General features: G+C 47.0%; 1 protein-coding gene across 1 annotated transcript in view; it reads left to right on the top strand.

Moving 5' to 3' along the window:
• The window catches only part of LOC144134494 (neprilysin-4-like), a 34,750-nt gene that overhangs the window by 16,961 nt on the left and 3,591 nt on the right, over window positions 1–14,198 (top strand). Inside the window, exons 7-9 of the mRNA XM_077667402.1 lie at window positions 3,090–3,287; window positions 8,362–8,591; window positions 13,868–14,011. Coding sequence (XP_077523528.1) covers window positions 3,090–3,287; window positions 8,362–8,591; window positions 13,868–14,011 — 572 coding nt within the window. The remainder of the gene's footprint in view (window positions 1–3,089; window positions 3,288–8,361; window positions 8,592–13,867; window positions 14,012–14,198) is intronic.

A 14,198-nucleotide genomic window follows, 5' to 3' on the forward strand; every position in this document is an offset into this window, starting at 1 on the left:
AAATAAAAAAATTGCAAGAAATCATATACTGTCACCTGAAGGCATCTGGTAGATTATTTCTAGCTGAGATAAGCGTGCGCGTACGAAGGTTAGTGCGTTATCGGCTAGTGATTCAAATGACTCTGAGCTACCGTCAAGGAATATTAGGAAGTCATATACGTGCCTCAAAACTTTGGTTACATCAAAATCAGCAAGGCGGCCGCTGAGGCCCCTGTCAAGTTGTGCTAGAAACGAATCACTGAGAATGGGGGCGATACAAGATCCCATACAAATTCCCTGTTTTTACATATATGCCACCCATCCCACTGAATAAACGTAGATCGAAGATAAACACTAAAAAGTTCTCAAACGCCCCTGGTCGATGTTCCGGACGTGTTCTGGAAAGCTACATTTCCAAACCATTCGATACAGTCTTGAACTCAAGAAAGCATGTGATATTGTGGTAACGAATAGAAAAGATCATTAATATCTACGGAAAAGGCTTTTAAGCTCATTCTAGTTGATGCCTTGAAGTAATCCAAAACAGCGCCGGAGTTCACCTCAAACTGGTTATCAATGTGAAAAAGTCTGAGCTTTTCCTGAAGAAATAGGGAAGCTGACTCTTGCAAGTGCAGTTTTCCGAAACATTTGCCCTGAAGGGGGCGTCAACCTTTTGAGTTTTGACGCTAAAAAATACCTCTAGGCAACTCAGCTTACTTTATTTTATGCCAATAACAATCCTTACAAGCTCAAGCCTACTGCATAGTTTTATTTTTTTGCTTCGGATTTTGCTCTTTATACTGACGTTGTTTCGAGGGGTTAAAACACTTTAGACAGCTTCTAAGCCTCGTTCGTTGCATAACCCGTGATACAACACCGCGAATGCCCCTTCCTTTCGGTGGCTGAAACACAATGTGCGTGATGTTTCAAAAAAGACATAATGCGTTTTACCGGTGCCTTCGATACCGGAACCTTGCCATGGTTCAAAACGCCCAGGCCCTCCGTCACGCAGCGAGCAGAGTACTCTCGCGTGGTAACCAAAGAAACTTGTGAGGGACAGCAGGTCAGGAGCAGTCCTGCTGTTCTCGACGGTGAACTTTGGTCCCCGGTAAGGCACGTGTTGCACGTCTTGATGTAGGCTGACATTTTCAGCGACACTGATGGAGTTTATGGACACTGGATGCTTCACAGAGGCAACGACGAAGCTTCCACAAGATGGAGCTGCCCGTCGATTTCTTATGGAAATACGTACGTAAGTCAGAGTGGAGGTGTGTAAATGTTCGCCTCCTTCAGCACCCCAGAAATGTGAGGGACAGGTACCGGGGGTTCCTCGATGTGCACTGTAGGAAATGTGAATGAAGTGCACATCCTAGTGCAGTAGCCAGTTCCAGCTTAAGGAACGACCCGAGTGCGAAATCTAACTGTTCTCCAATCTATCTTGGTTGCACCATTATCACAAAAAACAGCTGCCAATAACTGACCCGCGATCGCATCAAGGCAAAGTTGATTGACCGTTTAGGGGATATCCTGTGTCTCCAAGTCGTTTATCGTGCTTTCTTCGAAAGAATTACAACACTTGCGTCGTCACTGATTATTTTGCTGGCTGTGCTTGTGTGACGTCAGGCCCCGATTTTCGTGCATATTCCGCTCTGAGCTTCATAATAAATTTTTGCAAGTTAGCGCTCTTGTGTCACCTATCTTTATTTCATTATCGTCGTCTGGTTGTGCAATTAAACCTTCTGGTCGTCTCGAACGGTCAGCGAAGCCACTGACAGTGGCATTACAGGTTGCACAATACGGACTAAGTGTTTATATCTCTTTGCTGTCTACATCGTTTTTTGTGTGTACTGTTGCACAATGTATTGAAACTTAAACGGCGCAGCAGCCTGCCCACATTCGACCATTTTCACGCTGACAGAGCTCAGCTGGGCCACGAGCATAGTGTGCTATAAGCTTCATGTCCAACATTCTTGGACAAAGATCTTGAATATTGAAACATTGCAAGGTGTTGTTATAGAAATATTGAAGGCAATAGTCCATTCTTTCGATGTGTAGCAAAATATTTCTTTTAGAGTGTTTCCATCAATCGCATCGAGCAGTTAAGACTGCCATAGAAAACCAATGGGGAACGCATTTGACGACAGCAAGAAGGTTATAAGCAAACATTTCAAGCCTTCCGACGGTAGACCTGCGCATATAGATTGGTATAGTGAAAACTTACAATCTATAAAAATATTGCTTTCATGGACTGGTTTTCGTTCAAAAATGCTTTTGTCCAGAATTTTTGGGTACGTGAGAAAGTGATGTTCCAAACCGCAACCGAACGTTACAAAAAAAATCCGCATTTCAGAACTTTTCTTTTTTCCTTCCAGAAGATAGGCTATTAAAGTTCCCTGGTATACCGCGAAGATTTCCTTTTCGCAAAGATTCTACTCCTCACATTTCCAACATTGCCGGGGAAGGCTGTGCACTCTGAACCAGTTATTTGGAGACCTTTGGTTTCGGAACTTCAGATGGGCGCTCCCTTAAAACTTCCCAAGCAGGTCGCGACGAAGAAATTTATTTTTGAAGCGAGAAGCTTGACTACGATAGGTACAGCAGACGTCGAATAGGCCGGAGAATGACCTTGAACGACCTTCCGCCCAACCCCGTTAGCCGTGCATGACCATATGTGGTACAGTTATTCTGTCTAACCCTTGACCCCTGACCTTGAATCATGATCTTTCGTTGATCTTTGACCTCGGATCTTGAGTTGATCTTTGACCTTTCACATTGGGTGACCTTCAGATTCCCCTTTGACCTTAAGGACATCCGATGCAGTGATATGACGCCACGTGATGGAATCTGATGCGGATGTCATAAGACCATGTAATACCAAGTCATAGCCGCGTGGTCGTGTGCGTATATATAGAACGGCCGTCGCGAGCGTGTAGCGGAGCTGTCATGGACGAGCCTCAGACGCCTAGCAAACGTGCTACTTTGTCGCTGAATTCCAGGGTTCGCCAAGCTAAGCTACTCAACTCCCCTTTTTTTTCGTGTTTCTCGATAGTTTTTGCATGATGGCACGTCATGTCTGACACCTGTTATCCGTCTCGGTTCTCCATCCAAAGATGTCCCGCTCTCCGCTCTGCACGCCACCAGTCAGCTTGCTAAGAATGTCCTCAAAACCCTAAAGTCGAAGGTCGTGGCGGCTGAGTGGGTCCAGGACGTCTTATTCTGCAAGATGGAGGAAGTTGCCCGGCATATATGGTTCCTTGTGGGCTACCCGGACGGGCTCGAGACAGCGTCCGTGATTGATCACTACTTCGGTAAGTGTCGCGCGACGCACCAGTACGCCTATCCACTACCCATTTACCAGCGTCTGTTAAAGGCTGTATCTACCCTAACCACGTCCTCACAGTCTGTACACTGTGCATAGACTTTTGTCCATAAAACCTGCAAACATTCTATGGACAACGTGTAGACTTGTGGTCATGTACTTTAAGCAAACTTGTTTTTCTACAGAAACACACCAATCAGTTACGTAAGCAAAATGAGGTGGCGCTGCTGTCACTGGCTGGGACAACTGGGGTGACAAGTAGGGTTAGCACCCATTGGAATACATGTGAACAGAAGTTTTGAAACTAGTTTTCTTATTTCACAGTGCACCTATGATGTCCCTTCTTGAAGACTAATAAGATTCATCCCAGAGCAGGTTATGAAAGCCTGAAATGGCCTTTTGAAGACGATGTATTATTAAAACACTGCATTACTTGCGCGTGGGGGTGATTCCTGGCTGGGGACGCGGAACGGGAGGTACCCTCGAAAGCAGCTGTTATCAAACAGCTGGCGAGTGCTTTGAACAAGAGTTCGAGAAAGCATGCTGTGTCATTTCGAAATAGTTTTCAGTAACACCCCGAATGTGGCGCTGGCTGATGCCGCAGCCAGAGGCAGCCGGGGGTATCCACTGCTCCGTCGTCTGCTACAGTGTGTGATCCTCTTTCTCACGCTTGTCATGGCGTTCGAGGACTGCCCTTCCAGGTACTGCTGCCTAGGCTGTCCAGTTTGAACGACTGTATTACTGAGCCAGTGAGAAATATCATTACTGAGCCATATCAGAATACACGAGAAGCTCCCCTTACAAGAATTTCTTTAGAGAGTCTATAGACTATCCATAGACCTCTGTCTATGAGGTATATAGACGCTCTATAGACAATCCAAGAGAACAGTATTAAGGCAATACAAATCCTATACTCAGTCTATAGGCAGTCTATAGATTTATGGCTATACATTTTGAGTAGACTTTGGTTTATAGACAGTCTATGGACTATGAATAGACAAAAATAAATATCTATAGGAAGGCAACACAGTCCATAAGGAGTCCATAGCCAATCTTTAGGCCAATTTCATAAGGAATATCCGCATTACCACGCAGGTTGTAGTAATTAATATTTTATAACTTCTGCTTCGGACGGATTCGAACCATGGCAGAAAGAGCGCCTTCCAATGTCCTCGGTGGGAAAACACTATTCTGGTCATTACTTGGGCACGTGTTTATAATGATGCCACCACGAGCGTATCTTGAGAGCTGGGCCGAATTTCCTTACAAAAAGATTTTAAACAGTCTCTATAGGCTGTCCATAGACTTTCGTTAATAACATGTATATCACTTCTATAGACAATTCTTATAGACAAGTCTATAGACAATACAATCCCTATGTACGTGGCGGAAAATCTTCAATCTCCGACCAATCGTTAAAAAGATGACGTTTCGGCCCCGGCTTACGGGGGCCTTGTTCACAATGAAAGAAAGACAGGAGTGAAGGTGAGTTATATTGGGTTCATGGTATGACGCAAGCAGCGGGAGTATATCGGGGGTAGATTGCCTTCGTTGCGATTAAGCGTGTTTGCCGTCGTCTGAATATAAAAAGATTCTAGGTAAAGCCTTGTCGTCTTGTTCTTTTCTTTTCCGATTATCTTCGAGCCGTCCCAGTCGATGTCATGGCCCTCGGAGATAGCATGATCAGCCAGTGCATTTGTTGCCACGCGCTTGTTCTTGACATCATTGTGGTGCTGCTGCAATCTTTTCCAAAAATCACATGTTTCACCGATATAGACATGTTCGCAATCAGCGCAGGGAACCCTATACACGATGCCCGGGAACTTCTCCTTCTTTATCTTGTCTTTCACTGTAACCAACGCGTGTCGCAGCTTCTGCGAGGGTACATGTGCGACGTCGACTTCGTACGACTGGAATATGCGGGATAAACTTTCACTTACTCCGGGGACGTCAGGTATCGGGATCATTTTCTTCTCTCGCTGGGGTAACTGTGGCGGCGGGTGAGCTAGGCGATTCTCGGATTTTCGTATAAAGGAACTGGGATAGCCCGAAGCCATCAGGTCGCGGCGAACGGTGTCCAGATCTGTATTTTCTCTTCCAGCGTAGAGCAGAGGTTCTCCGATCGGCGGACAAGCGAGGCAACAACGGACTTCTTGTGACAGGTCGGGTGTACGGAACTGAAGTTGAGGTACATGCCAGTGTGCGTGTCCTTCCTGAATGCACTGAATGATATTCCAGGGCCGTCGCGTTTCACCAGAACGTCCAAAAAAGGCAGACGGCCATCTACTTCCTCTTCCGTGGTAAACTGTATGGCCGGTTCCATGCTGTCCAGGTGCAAAAGGAATGTACTCACAGCCGATTTCTTGATTATGCAGAAACAGTCGTCCACATAACGAATAAGGACTTTCGGGCGCGGCGTGAAGCATGAAAGGGCGCGGGACTCCAGTGACTCCATTGTCAAGTTCGCAGCGGTCACAGAAATTGATGCTCCCATAGCCGTACCATGAACCTGTTTATATATGCTCTCCTGGAACCTGAAATAAGTGTTTGACAAGCAGAACTGAAGAAGTCTGCTGAGGTCTGAAACTTCAATGGGTGTTCTTTCCGGTAGGGTTGCATCCGCCTGGAGCGCATCTGTGCAAACCTTCGCGGCCAGGTCAGTGGGCACGCTCGTAAACAGCGCCTTCCAGCGAGAGAAGAAAAGGATTCCGATACCCCGCAGATATGTTACGTGCAGTCCCTCCTTGATCGCATAAATATTCATTTCACTGATGTCCGCCAAATATATAACAACTCCTCATCTGTCCAGATTGAATTCGGTGACATTTTCCCATCGAATGCAAAGCTGCAGCCCTTCCCGCTTCTTCAGGGTCTATTGCAGTACCACCTAAGGTCCTTTCCCTCTCATGTTCTTATTGCTACCGATGCCTCGCAGGATCGCGAAAAGGCAGGTGTGGGAATTTTTTCACCTTCATTGGATTGGTCTTTTTCTCTCCGTCTTCCTGACTTCACTCCAATTTTTCTGGCGGAATTATTAGCAGTAATCTTAGCCTTACGAAAATTAGAATCTACCGTTTCCCAGGTCGTGGTTATGACAGACTCTCTGTCCATTTGCTGTTCTTTATCCTCACCTACTGACTCTCGGCCATTACGCCTCTTTAAGTTCCTGATTCCGCTGCATCTAAATTCGGTAAGGTTGCTTTGGGTACCAGGTCACATGGGCTTTCACTTAAATGAGGTTGCAGATTCCTTAGCAAGAGCCTCTCTCAGCGGCCCAATTGTTGCTGTCCTACCATCGTGTGCATATACAGCTGCGGTGAGGTTTCGCAGCTACACAATATTTCAGGAATTTGCTGCCTCGGCTCTTACATCATCTCCCGAATATCAGCATCTTCTGCATCCTTGGAGTAGCAAAGACTGGCGCTCACGCAGACTAGAGGTCTCTTTCACGCACTTGCGTTGCCGGGTTCCCCTTCTAAATTTCTACCTTCACAGATCTGGCCTGGCAGCTTCCCCACTGTGCCCTTTTTGTGCCGAACCTGAGACAATGGATCACTTCCTGCTGTTCTGCCGCCGCTTTTCTCATTTGAGGAAGCGTCTTTTGCAAATTCCATTTCATCAACTGGGCTTGCCTGTGTCTTCCGCGGTTGTTCTTTCCATTGGCGCTTCTTTGCTTGGACGAAGCGACAGGAGTGTGCGCTCTGCTGTGCAAAATTTTCTTCAAGAAACGCAGCGACTCCCATTCTAATTTCTTTTTCCCGATCTCAGTCAGTAAGACATTGCAACATTACAGGCATTGTGTACTATTATGCACATTAAGTAATTGTCCCGTCTTCGATCTCCAAGTTAACTGGACCCCTTTCCTTCCCTCTTCCAATCTATCAGACTACATACTATTTCCACTGCTTTTCCCGTCAAAAATTTCCTGTATCCAGTAATTAACCGCCTGTGTCTTGGCCACTCCCCCGTAGTGGGTATGTGCCAGCAACGTCTGAGGCCTTCCTTCCCCGGAGTAAGTGAAAGTTTATCCCGCATATTCCAGTCGTACGAAGTCGACGTCGCACATCTACCCACGCAGAAGCTGCGACACGCGTTGGTTACAGTGAAAGACAAGATAAAGAAGGAGAAGTTCCCGGGCATCGTGTATAGGGTTCCCTGCGCTGATTGCGAGCATGTCTATATCGGTGAAACAGGTGATTTTCGGAAAAGATTGCAGCAGCACCGCAATGATGTCAAGAACAAGCGCGTGGCAACAAACGCACTGGCTGATCATGCTATCTCCGAGGGCCATGACATCGACTGGGACGGCTCGAAGATAATCGGAAAAGAAAAGAGCAAGACGACAAGGCTTTACCTAGAATCTTTTTATATTCAGACGACGGCAAACACGCTTAATCGCAACGAAGGCAATCTACCCCCGATATACTCCCGCTGCTTGCGTCATACCATGAAACCTATAAAACTCACCTTCACTCCTGTCTTTCTTTCATTGTGAACAAGGCCCCCGTAAGCCGGGGCCGAAACGTCATCTTTTTAACGATTGGTCGGCGCTTGAAGATTTTCCGCCATGAACATACCCGACCAGACGGGTTTCCTTCGAACCCTGGATTTAATCCCTATGTACAGTCTCTAGAGAATTATATTTATGACCATACAATTTTAGTAGACTTTTGTCTATAGACAGTCCTTAGACTATGAATAGACAAAAATAAATGTATATAGGAAGGCAACAGAGTTCATAAGAAGTCTATAGACTCTCTATACTGACCATTTTTATAAGTGTTGTGCTATTCAGGGAAATAGCCAGCGGATAGTGCGCCGCCTTTTGGTGGTATTTCCGGTTTCACAACACACATTTATTACGGTTTTATAAAAATTATTTCGAAATGACGCATTTCGAAATTATTTCTGAAATTCTTGTTCGAAGCACTCGCCAGCTGTCATAAACCAGCCGCCACTATGGCTATTCTGTAAAACGATAAGAATATTCCAGTGACGAAAATTTGTCCCCGTGTACGTTTACGCTTCGACGAATGTAAGTCTTCTTCGCGACGTGTGTGCAGAATTCTTCCCAGACGTTGGCGCAAACTTCACTGCTGCCTACCTGGACGCGCGCCGTGCGATGACAACGGGCGCCTTCCAGCGCCGGTTCAACGTGAGCTTCGACCCAGTTAATGCCAACGCCTTCTTCTTTCTCAGCGAGAAAAGCATCCTCATTTTGGCGGGCATTCTACAGCCGCCGGTCTTCATCCACGGGGCTCCGGCAGCAGTTAACTACGGAGGCATTGGACATGTACGTTTGCTGTTTCGGCTGACGTCATACCCCCGTGTGCCTCGAAGCAATATCAGAACACAAAGAAAGAGGTACAAGGGGACGTCAGAAACGCCTGACAAGCCGCCCAAAAGAAAGGTTCGGGTTATGCGGCTGTAGATCACGTGGTGCCGAATAATAGTCCGCATTCTCTGACCTTTATTAAGTGCAAGTGCACTTCACGGAAACATCTTCTACATGAGCAGGTTTATACTCTTTTCGAAAACGCACATGAGAGAAGAAATTTTTTCATTCGTAGTTAGGAAAACGGTGTCTTTTGTGACGTTGAGAAAATTAATTTTGAATCATCTGAGTAACACAATTTTAGGAGCACAAATCTAGATGACAGTAGGCGCCTTTTAGGTTTTGAATTGGCAGAGAAAATTGGTTAAAGTCATCGCAAGCCAGGTTGCGTAGTTAACTGACCACATACGTGCATGGCATTCTTTGGGGGTGGGCCAACTTCCATAAGCTATCGCATTTTCTTCTCCTGGACGTGGTCGAGAAGGCCCCAAGCATGTTTTTATCTCAGTTAGTCGCCAGGTATGCGATATTCGTTGCTGTAATACTGATCTGCATTCATTCAAAACAAAATGCGTTTGTTCAAAACACTTCTCTTGATTCCTCGATAATTCTGTTTGGTTTGGTTTATCAGGGCTTAACGTCCCAGAGTGACTCAGGCTATGAGGGACGCCGTAGTGAAGGGATCCGGAAATTTCGACTACTTGGACCCGCCGCGGTGGCTCAGTGGTTAGGGCGCTCGGCTACTGATCCGGAGTTCCTGGGTTCGAACCCGACCGCGACGGCTGCGTTTCGATGGAGGCGAAACGCAAAGGCGCCCGAGTGATTTGCGATGTCAGTGCACGTTAAAGATCCCCAGGTTGTCTCTCGCAAAAAGCAATTGGATATCCAAGTGTAACTCCATGAGCGGCACGCTCGGCTCGAAGAGCACGTGGACCTTGAGGTGCCTCATTGAACCGGGTCAAAGGAGGGGGGAGAACAGTAGAAACTTAAGACGAGCATTTAGTATAAAGATGACTGACGCCAACCAGGTTAATTTTTTGAAAAACACGACATGTCGGGACCGAGTCGGTCCCTTCTTCATGGTGTGACTATACGGGCGAGGCGCACCTTGGCTTTTTAAGCCCTGGTGTGGAAGACTTCCGGGTCAGTGGCCGTAAACCATGGATGTAAGAAGAGAGAAGTGTCCCCAGGGAGCGATTAACATTCTTCCGTATCTGTTGAATGTGCCACGACTCGAGTAGAAGCCTCCTGCCTGGGTTAGCTTCGGTTTCCAGTACAATAGTGCGAAGGAGCGAAGAACTTCGCCGAAAGAATGAGGCAACACAAAGCGGACGTCCGACATACAAACCGTCAGCGCAGCGCTGTGACCGAACACTGCGAAGCATGCGACCATCGAATTGACTTTGACTTTACTGATTTGATTGCACTGGAAACCAAAGCTAACCCGCGCAGGAGGCTTCTACTCGAGTCGTGGCACATTCAACAGGCACAGAAGAATGTTAATCGCTCCCTGGGGACACTTCCCTCTTCTTACGTCCATGGTTTGCGTCCACTGACCCGGAAGCCTTCCACACGAGGGCTTAAAAAGCCAAGCTGTGCCTCGCCCGTAGTCACACCATGAAGAAGAGACCGGGCCGGTTCCGAAACGTCGTGTTCTTGAAACATTAGCCTGGTTGGCGTCAGTCATCTTTCTACTAAATTAAATTTCCCAACCAGACAGACTTCTGTCAAATGTTCTCTTTTGAGTATTACACGAATTTCAAGGTACAAATGAACAATTTGCTAGAGCGCTAGAAGACAAGTACCACAATAGATCAACACGGGGACGCACTGATATACACCGGGGAAGTAAATGAGGAGCTGGATGCTAATTTCACTTAATGGGAGGTCAAAGCGGCGCTATAGCCAGTATGAAGAGAGGCACAGCACCGGGAGATGGCCGCGTAACAGTCAGTTTGCTGACAAACCTCAACGAAAAAGCTATCGATGACCTCACAGACTTCATCAATAAGATGCGGAAAGAGGAACAAATACCGGAAGAGTGGAAAATATCAATAGTGACTTTCATACCCAAACCGGGTAAGAAAATCAACACGGACAATATAATACCCATTTCCCTTACATTGTGCGCAAGAAAGCTTATGGAAACGATGGTTAGGAAAAGACTATCTTAGTACACAGGACCACGAGCTTTTCTCTGCAACTATGTTTGACTTCCTGGCGCACTTGTCAGCACAAGACGTGCTTTTACAACTTAATAGGGAAGTCATAGGCCCCCTTTACGGCAGTCAACGGGACAGAGCTATCTTAGCTTTGGATTTGAGGGGGGCCTTTAACAACGTTTAACACAGTAAGATTCTCAACACCATAAATTGCAGAAAGCGGACTAACCAGTACGTCAAGGACTTTCTCATGGACAGGAAGGCCTACATCAGGATAGACGACAGTAAATTCGAACCCATAGAGATGAGAACATGAGGCACGCCTCAAGGGGCGGTAATGTCGCCTCTGCTCCTCAACACAGCCATGATGGGCCTCCCCGGGAGGCTCAACGCGATAGATGGCGTGAGACATGCCATCTACGTGGACGACATCACTCTGCGGTCGTCGGGTGGCAGTGCTGGACAGTTAGAGGACGCCTTACAGGAGGTAGCATAAGCGGTACATAAGTATACCGAATAGTGTAGCCTTAGGTGTGCACCTACGAAATCAGAGCACCTTCATATCACGGGGAGTAAAAATCGTCGGCACGCAAAATCCAAATATACAAAGATGGAACTCAGGTCTCGGGGGTAGAAAACATCCGCGTGTTAGGGCTATAAATCAACAACAAAGGTAATAATGCCATAGCGACTAACAAACCAAAGTCCACGTGCCAGCAGATCAGTAGGATGATTGACAGGGTATCTGGCAAGCACGGTGGACTCATGAAAAATCAGACATTACGCCTGGTGCAGGTTTTTGTCATTAGCCGAATAACATATGCAGTGCCATACCTCAAACTGCGGCAGAGCGACAAGAAGAAATTAAACTTAATAGTCAGAGCGGAATTCAAGAACGCGTTTGGACTCCCCTCCAAGACATCTACAGATCGCCTTCTGTACCTAGGAATGCATAACACCCTGGAAGAACTACTTGAATCTCGCCAAACAAGCCAAATAATACGGTTATCAACGACCAAAGTTGGTAGACGAGTCCTCGAGGATCTGCACATAGCGCTGCCACTAACAACAGAAGACCGAGTGGACATTCCCAAGTACTGGAGAGATAAACTACTAGTTAAGTCAATACCCAAAAACATGCATCTCGAGCACAGTCAAGGTAGGAGAGAAGCCGGAACAAGAGCTAAAGAGAAGTATTACGGCAGCAAAAATAGTACGTATTATGTAGACGCGGCTGGCCCTACGCAAGATGGCATCTGTACCGTCGCGGTCATACACGAGGGAAAGCAGCTGGATGGACTCTCGGGGAACACTGCGTAAAGTTGCGTTAGCCGAGGAAGTGGCGATAGCGCTGGCAGCCACTCACTCCCATGCCACGCACATAATTTCCGATTCTCAACACGCCTGTCGTAATAAGGGAAAGAATAGTGCCGCTTGCCAGCAAAATTTTAGCAAATACGAAACGTAGCTCACTGCAGATAACAAAACTGTTATGGGTGCCCGAACAGCAGGGAGTAGAAGGGAATGAGGCTGCTACCACAGCCGCCCGAGCGTCTCTCCACCGGAGTTTCACTGAATTCCCAGACTCTGTCGGGACTCCTGAAGCGAATCCGCTAACCACATATGCGGACTTTATAACATATCTGCGCCTCAATAGGCAGACGTTCCGAGAGCCTGCCAAGTGCCTGGATAGAACATAGGACATCTCAGAAGGCTGCAAACGGGGTCGTTTCTAAGTCGTGCGATTCTAAAACACATAGACCCAACTTTTTCGCCGTACTACAAATTTTGTGAGATGTGGGCAGGCCCCGCCGCGGTGGCTCAGTGGTTAGGGCGCTCGACTACTGATCCGGGGCTCCCGGGTTCGAACCCGACCGCGGAGGCTGCGTCTTTATGGAGGAAAAACGCTAAGGCGCCCGTGTGCTGTGCGATGTCAGTGCTCGTTAAAGATCCCCAGGTGGTCGAAATTATTCGGGAGCCCTCCACTACGGCACGTCCTTCTTCCCTTCTTCTTTCACTCCCTCCCTTATCCCTTACCTTACGGCGCGGTTCAGGTGTCCAACGATATATGAGACAGATACTGCGCCATTTCCTTTCCCCAAAAAAACAATTATAATTATTATGTGGGCAGACGCATATCATATGGTATGGGCGTGCCAGAAAAATCCGCAAATAAAGAGAGTAAATCCGCCAACGACCGCGGGCTGGGAGGCGACCTTGTCCGGCTGTTTGCACCTGGAGTCCCAGAGGGCTCTGGTCCAGAGAGCGCGGGCAGCGGCTACCGCCAATGGTGTCCCGGAATGCGGACCACCACCCAGGCAAGGGAGCGGTGAAGCCCTCAGCTCTCCTCTAAAACCCGCCCCAGTGCATCCAATAAAGTTTTACCACCACTACCCAAGTGGTCGAAAATTTTTCGGAGCTCTCCCCTACGGCACCTCTTTCTTCATTTCTTGTGTAACAAAAGATAAAAACAGCGCTAATTTTGACCCAAACCACACACAAATACCAGACAGGACGGGCGCCCGTCCTGTCTGGTCTTTCTGTGTGGTTTGTGTCAAAATTAGCGCTGTTTTTTATCTTTTGTTACACAATGTTACACCAACTAGTCCCGAAAGAGGTATTGTTAAACGAACTTTCTTCCTTTCTTCTTTCACTCCCTCATTTATCCCTTCCCTTACGGCGCGATTCAGGTGTCCGCCGATATGTGAGACCGACAGTGCGCCATTTCCTTTCCCCAAAAACCAATTTTAATTTTTTCCACCGGGGGTTCATAACAGTCCCTGAAAACTCTGCAAAATTCCCTTTTTCTTTTTTACTTTGTTTCAGTGTGGACATTTCCTGCAGAAAAAGAAAAAATTCCGCCTATGAAATCTCACTGCGTCCAATATCAGTGGACGTTTAACTTTTATCCGTAGAGCTCTAATACGTCTTCCTTCGAAGAAGATAATTTGGTTTCGGACGTTAACGAATGCTTAATACCAATCATAAGCATTTCTCCGGCTCCTAATTAGCGAGTAATCAGTAATTATTTTCGTTTCTCTTAAAGGTATTTCCTTTTAACTACTTTCGCAGATCACCGGTCACGAACTGATGCATGGCTACGATGTAAATGCCCTGAGCCATGAAGCCTCAAGGGAAATCACAGGCTTAAGAGATACGCCGTCGATGCAGCAGTACATTTCGAAAGTGCTCTGCCTCCGTGAATCCTACAAACAGGTTTGTATCCATCAGTGCTGTTCGACGCATTCAGGTATGCAGGTCGGCTCTTCGGTAGAAGCCGGAAAGTATGGTGCGCCGTCAAAAATCTACCAATGCGGGATAAAGCAGTTGTGGAATCACCTCAGTACGACGCTCATTAGGAGGACTCCGCTTGCTTTAGGAGCGAAGAAAAAAGCACTCACTT

This window comes from Amblyomma americanum, chromosome 5, assembly GCF_052857255.1.
Source record: "Amblyomma americanum isolate KBUSLIRL-KWMA chromosome 5, ASM5285725v1, whole genome shotgun sequence".
Taxonomy (NCBI): domain Eukaryota; kingdom Metazoa; phylum Arthropoda; class Arachnida; order Ixodida; family Ixodidae; genus Amblyomma; species Amblyomma americanum.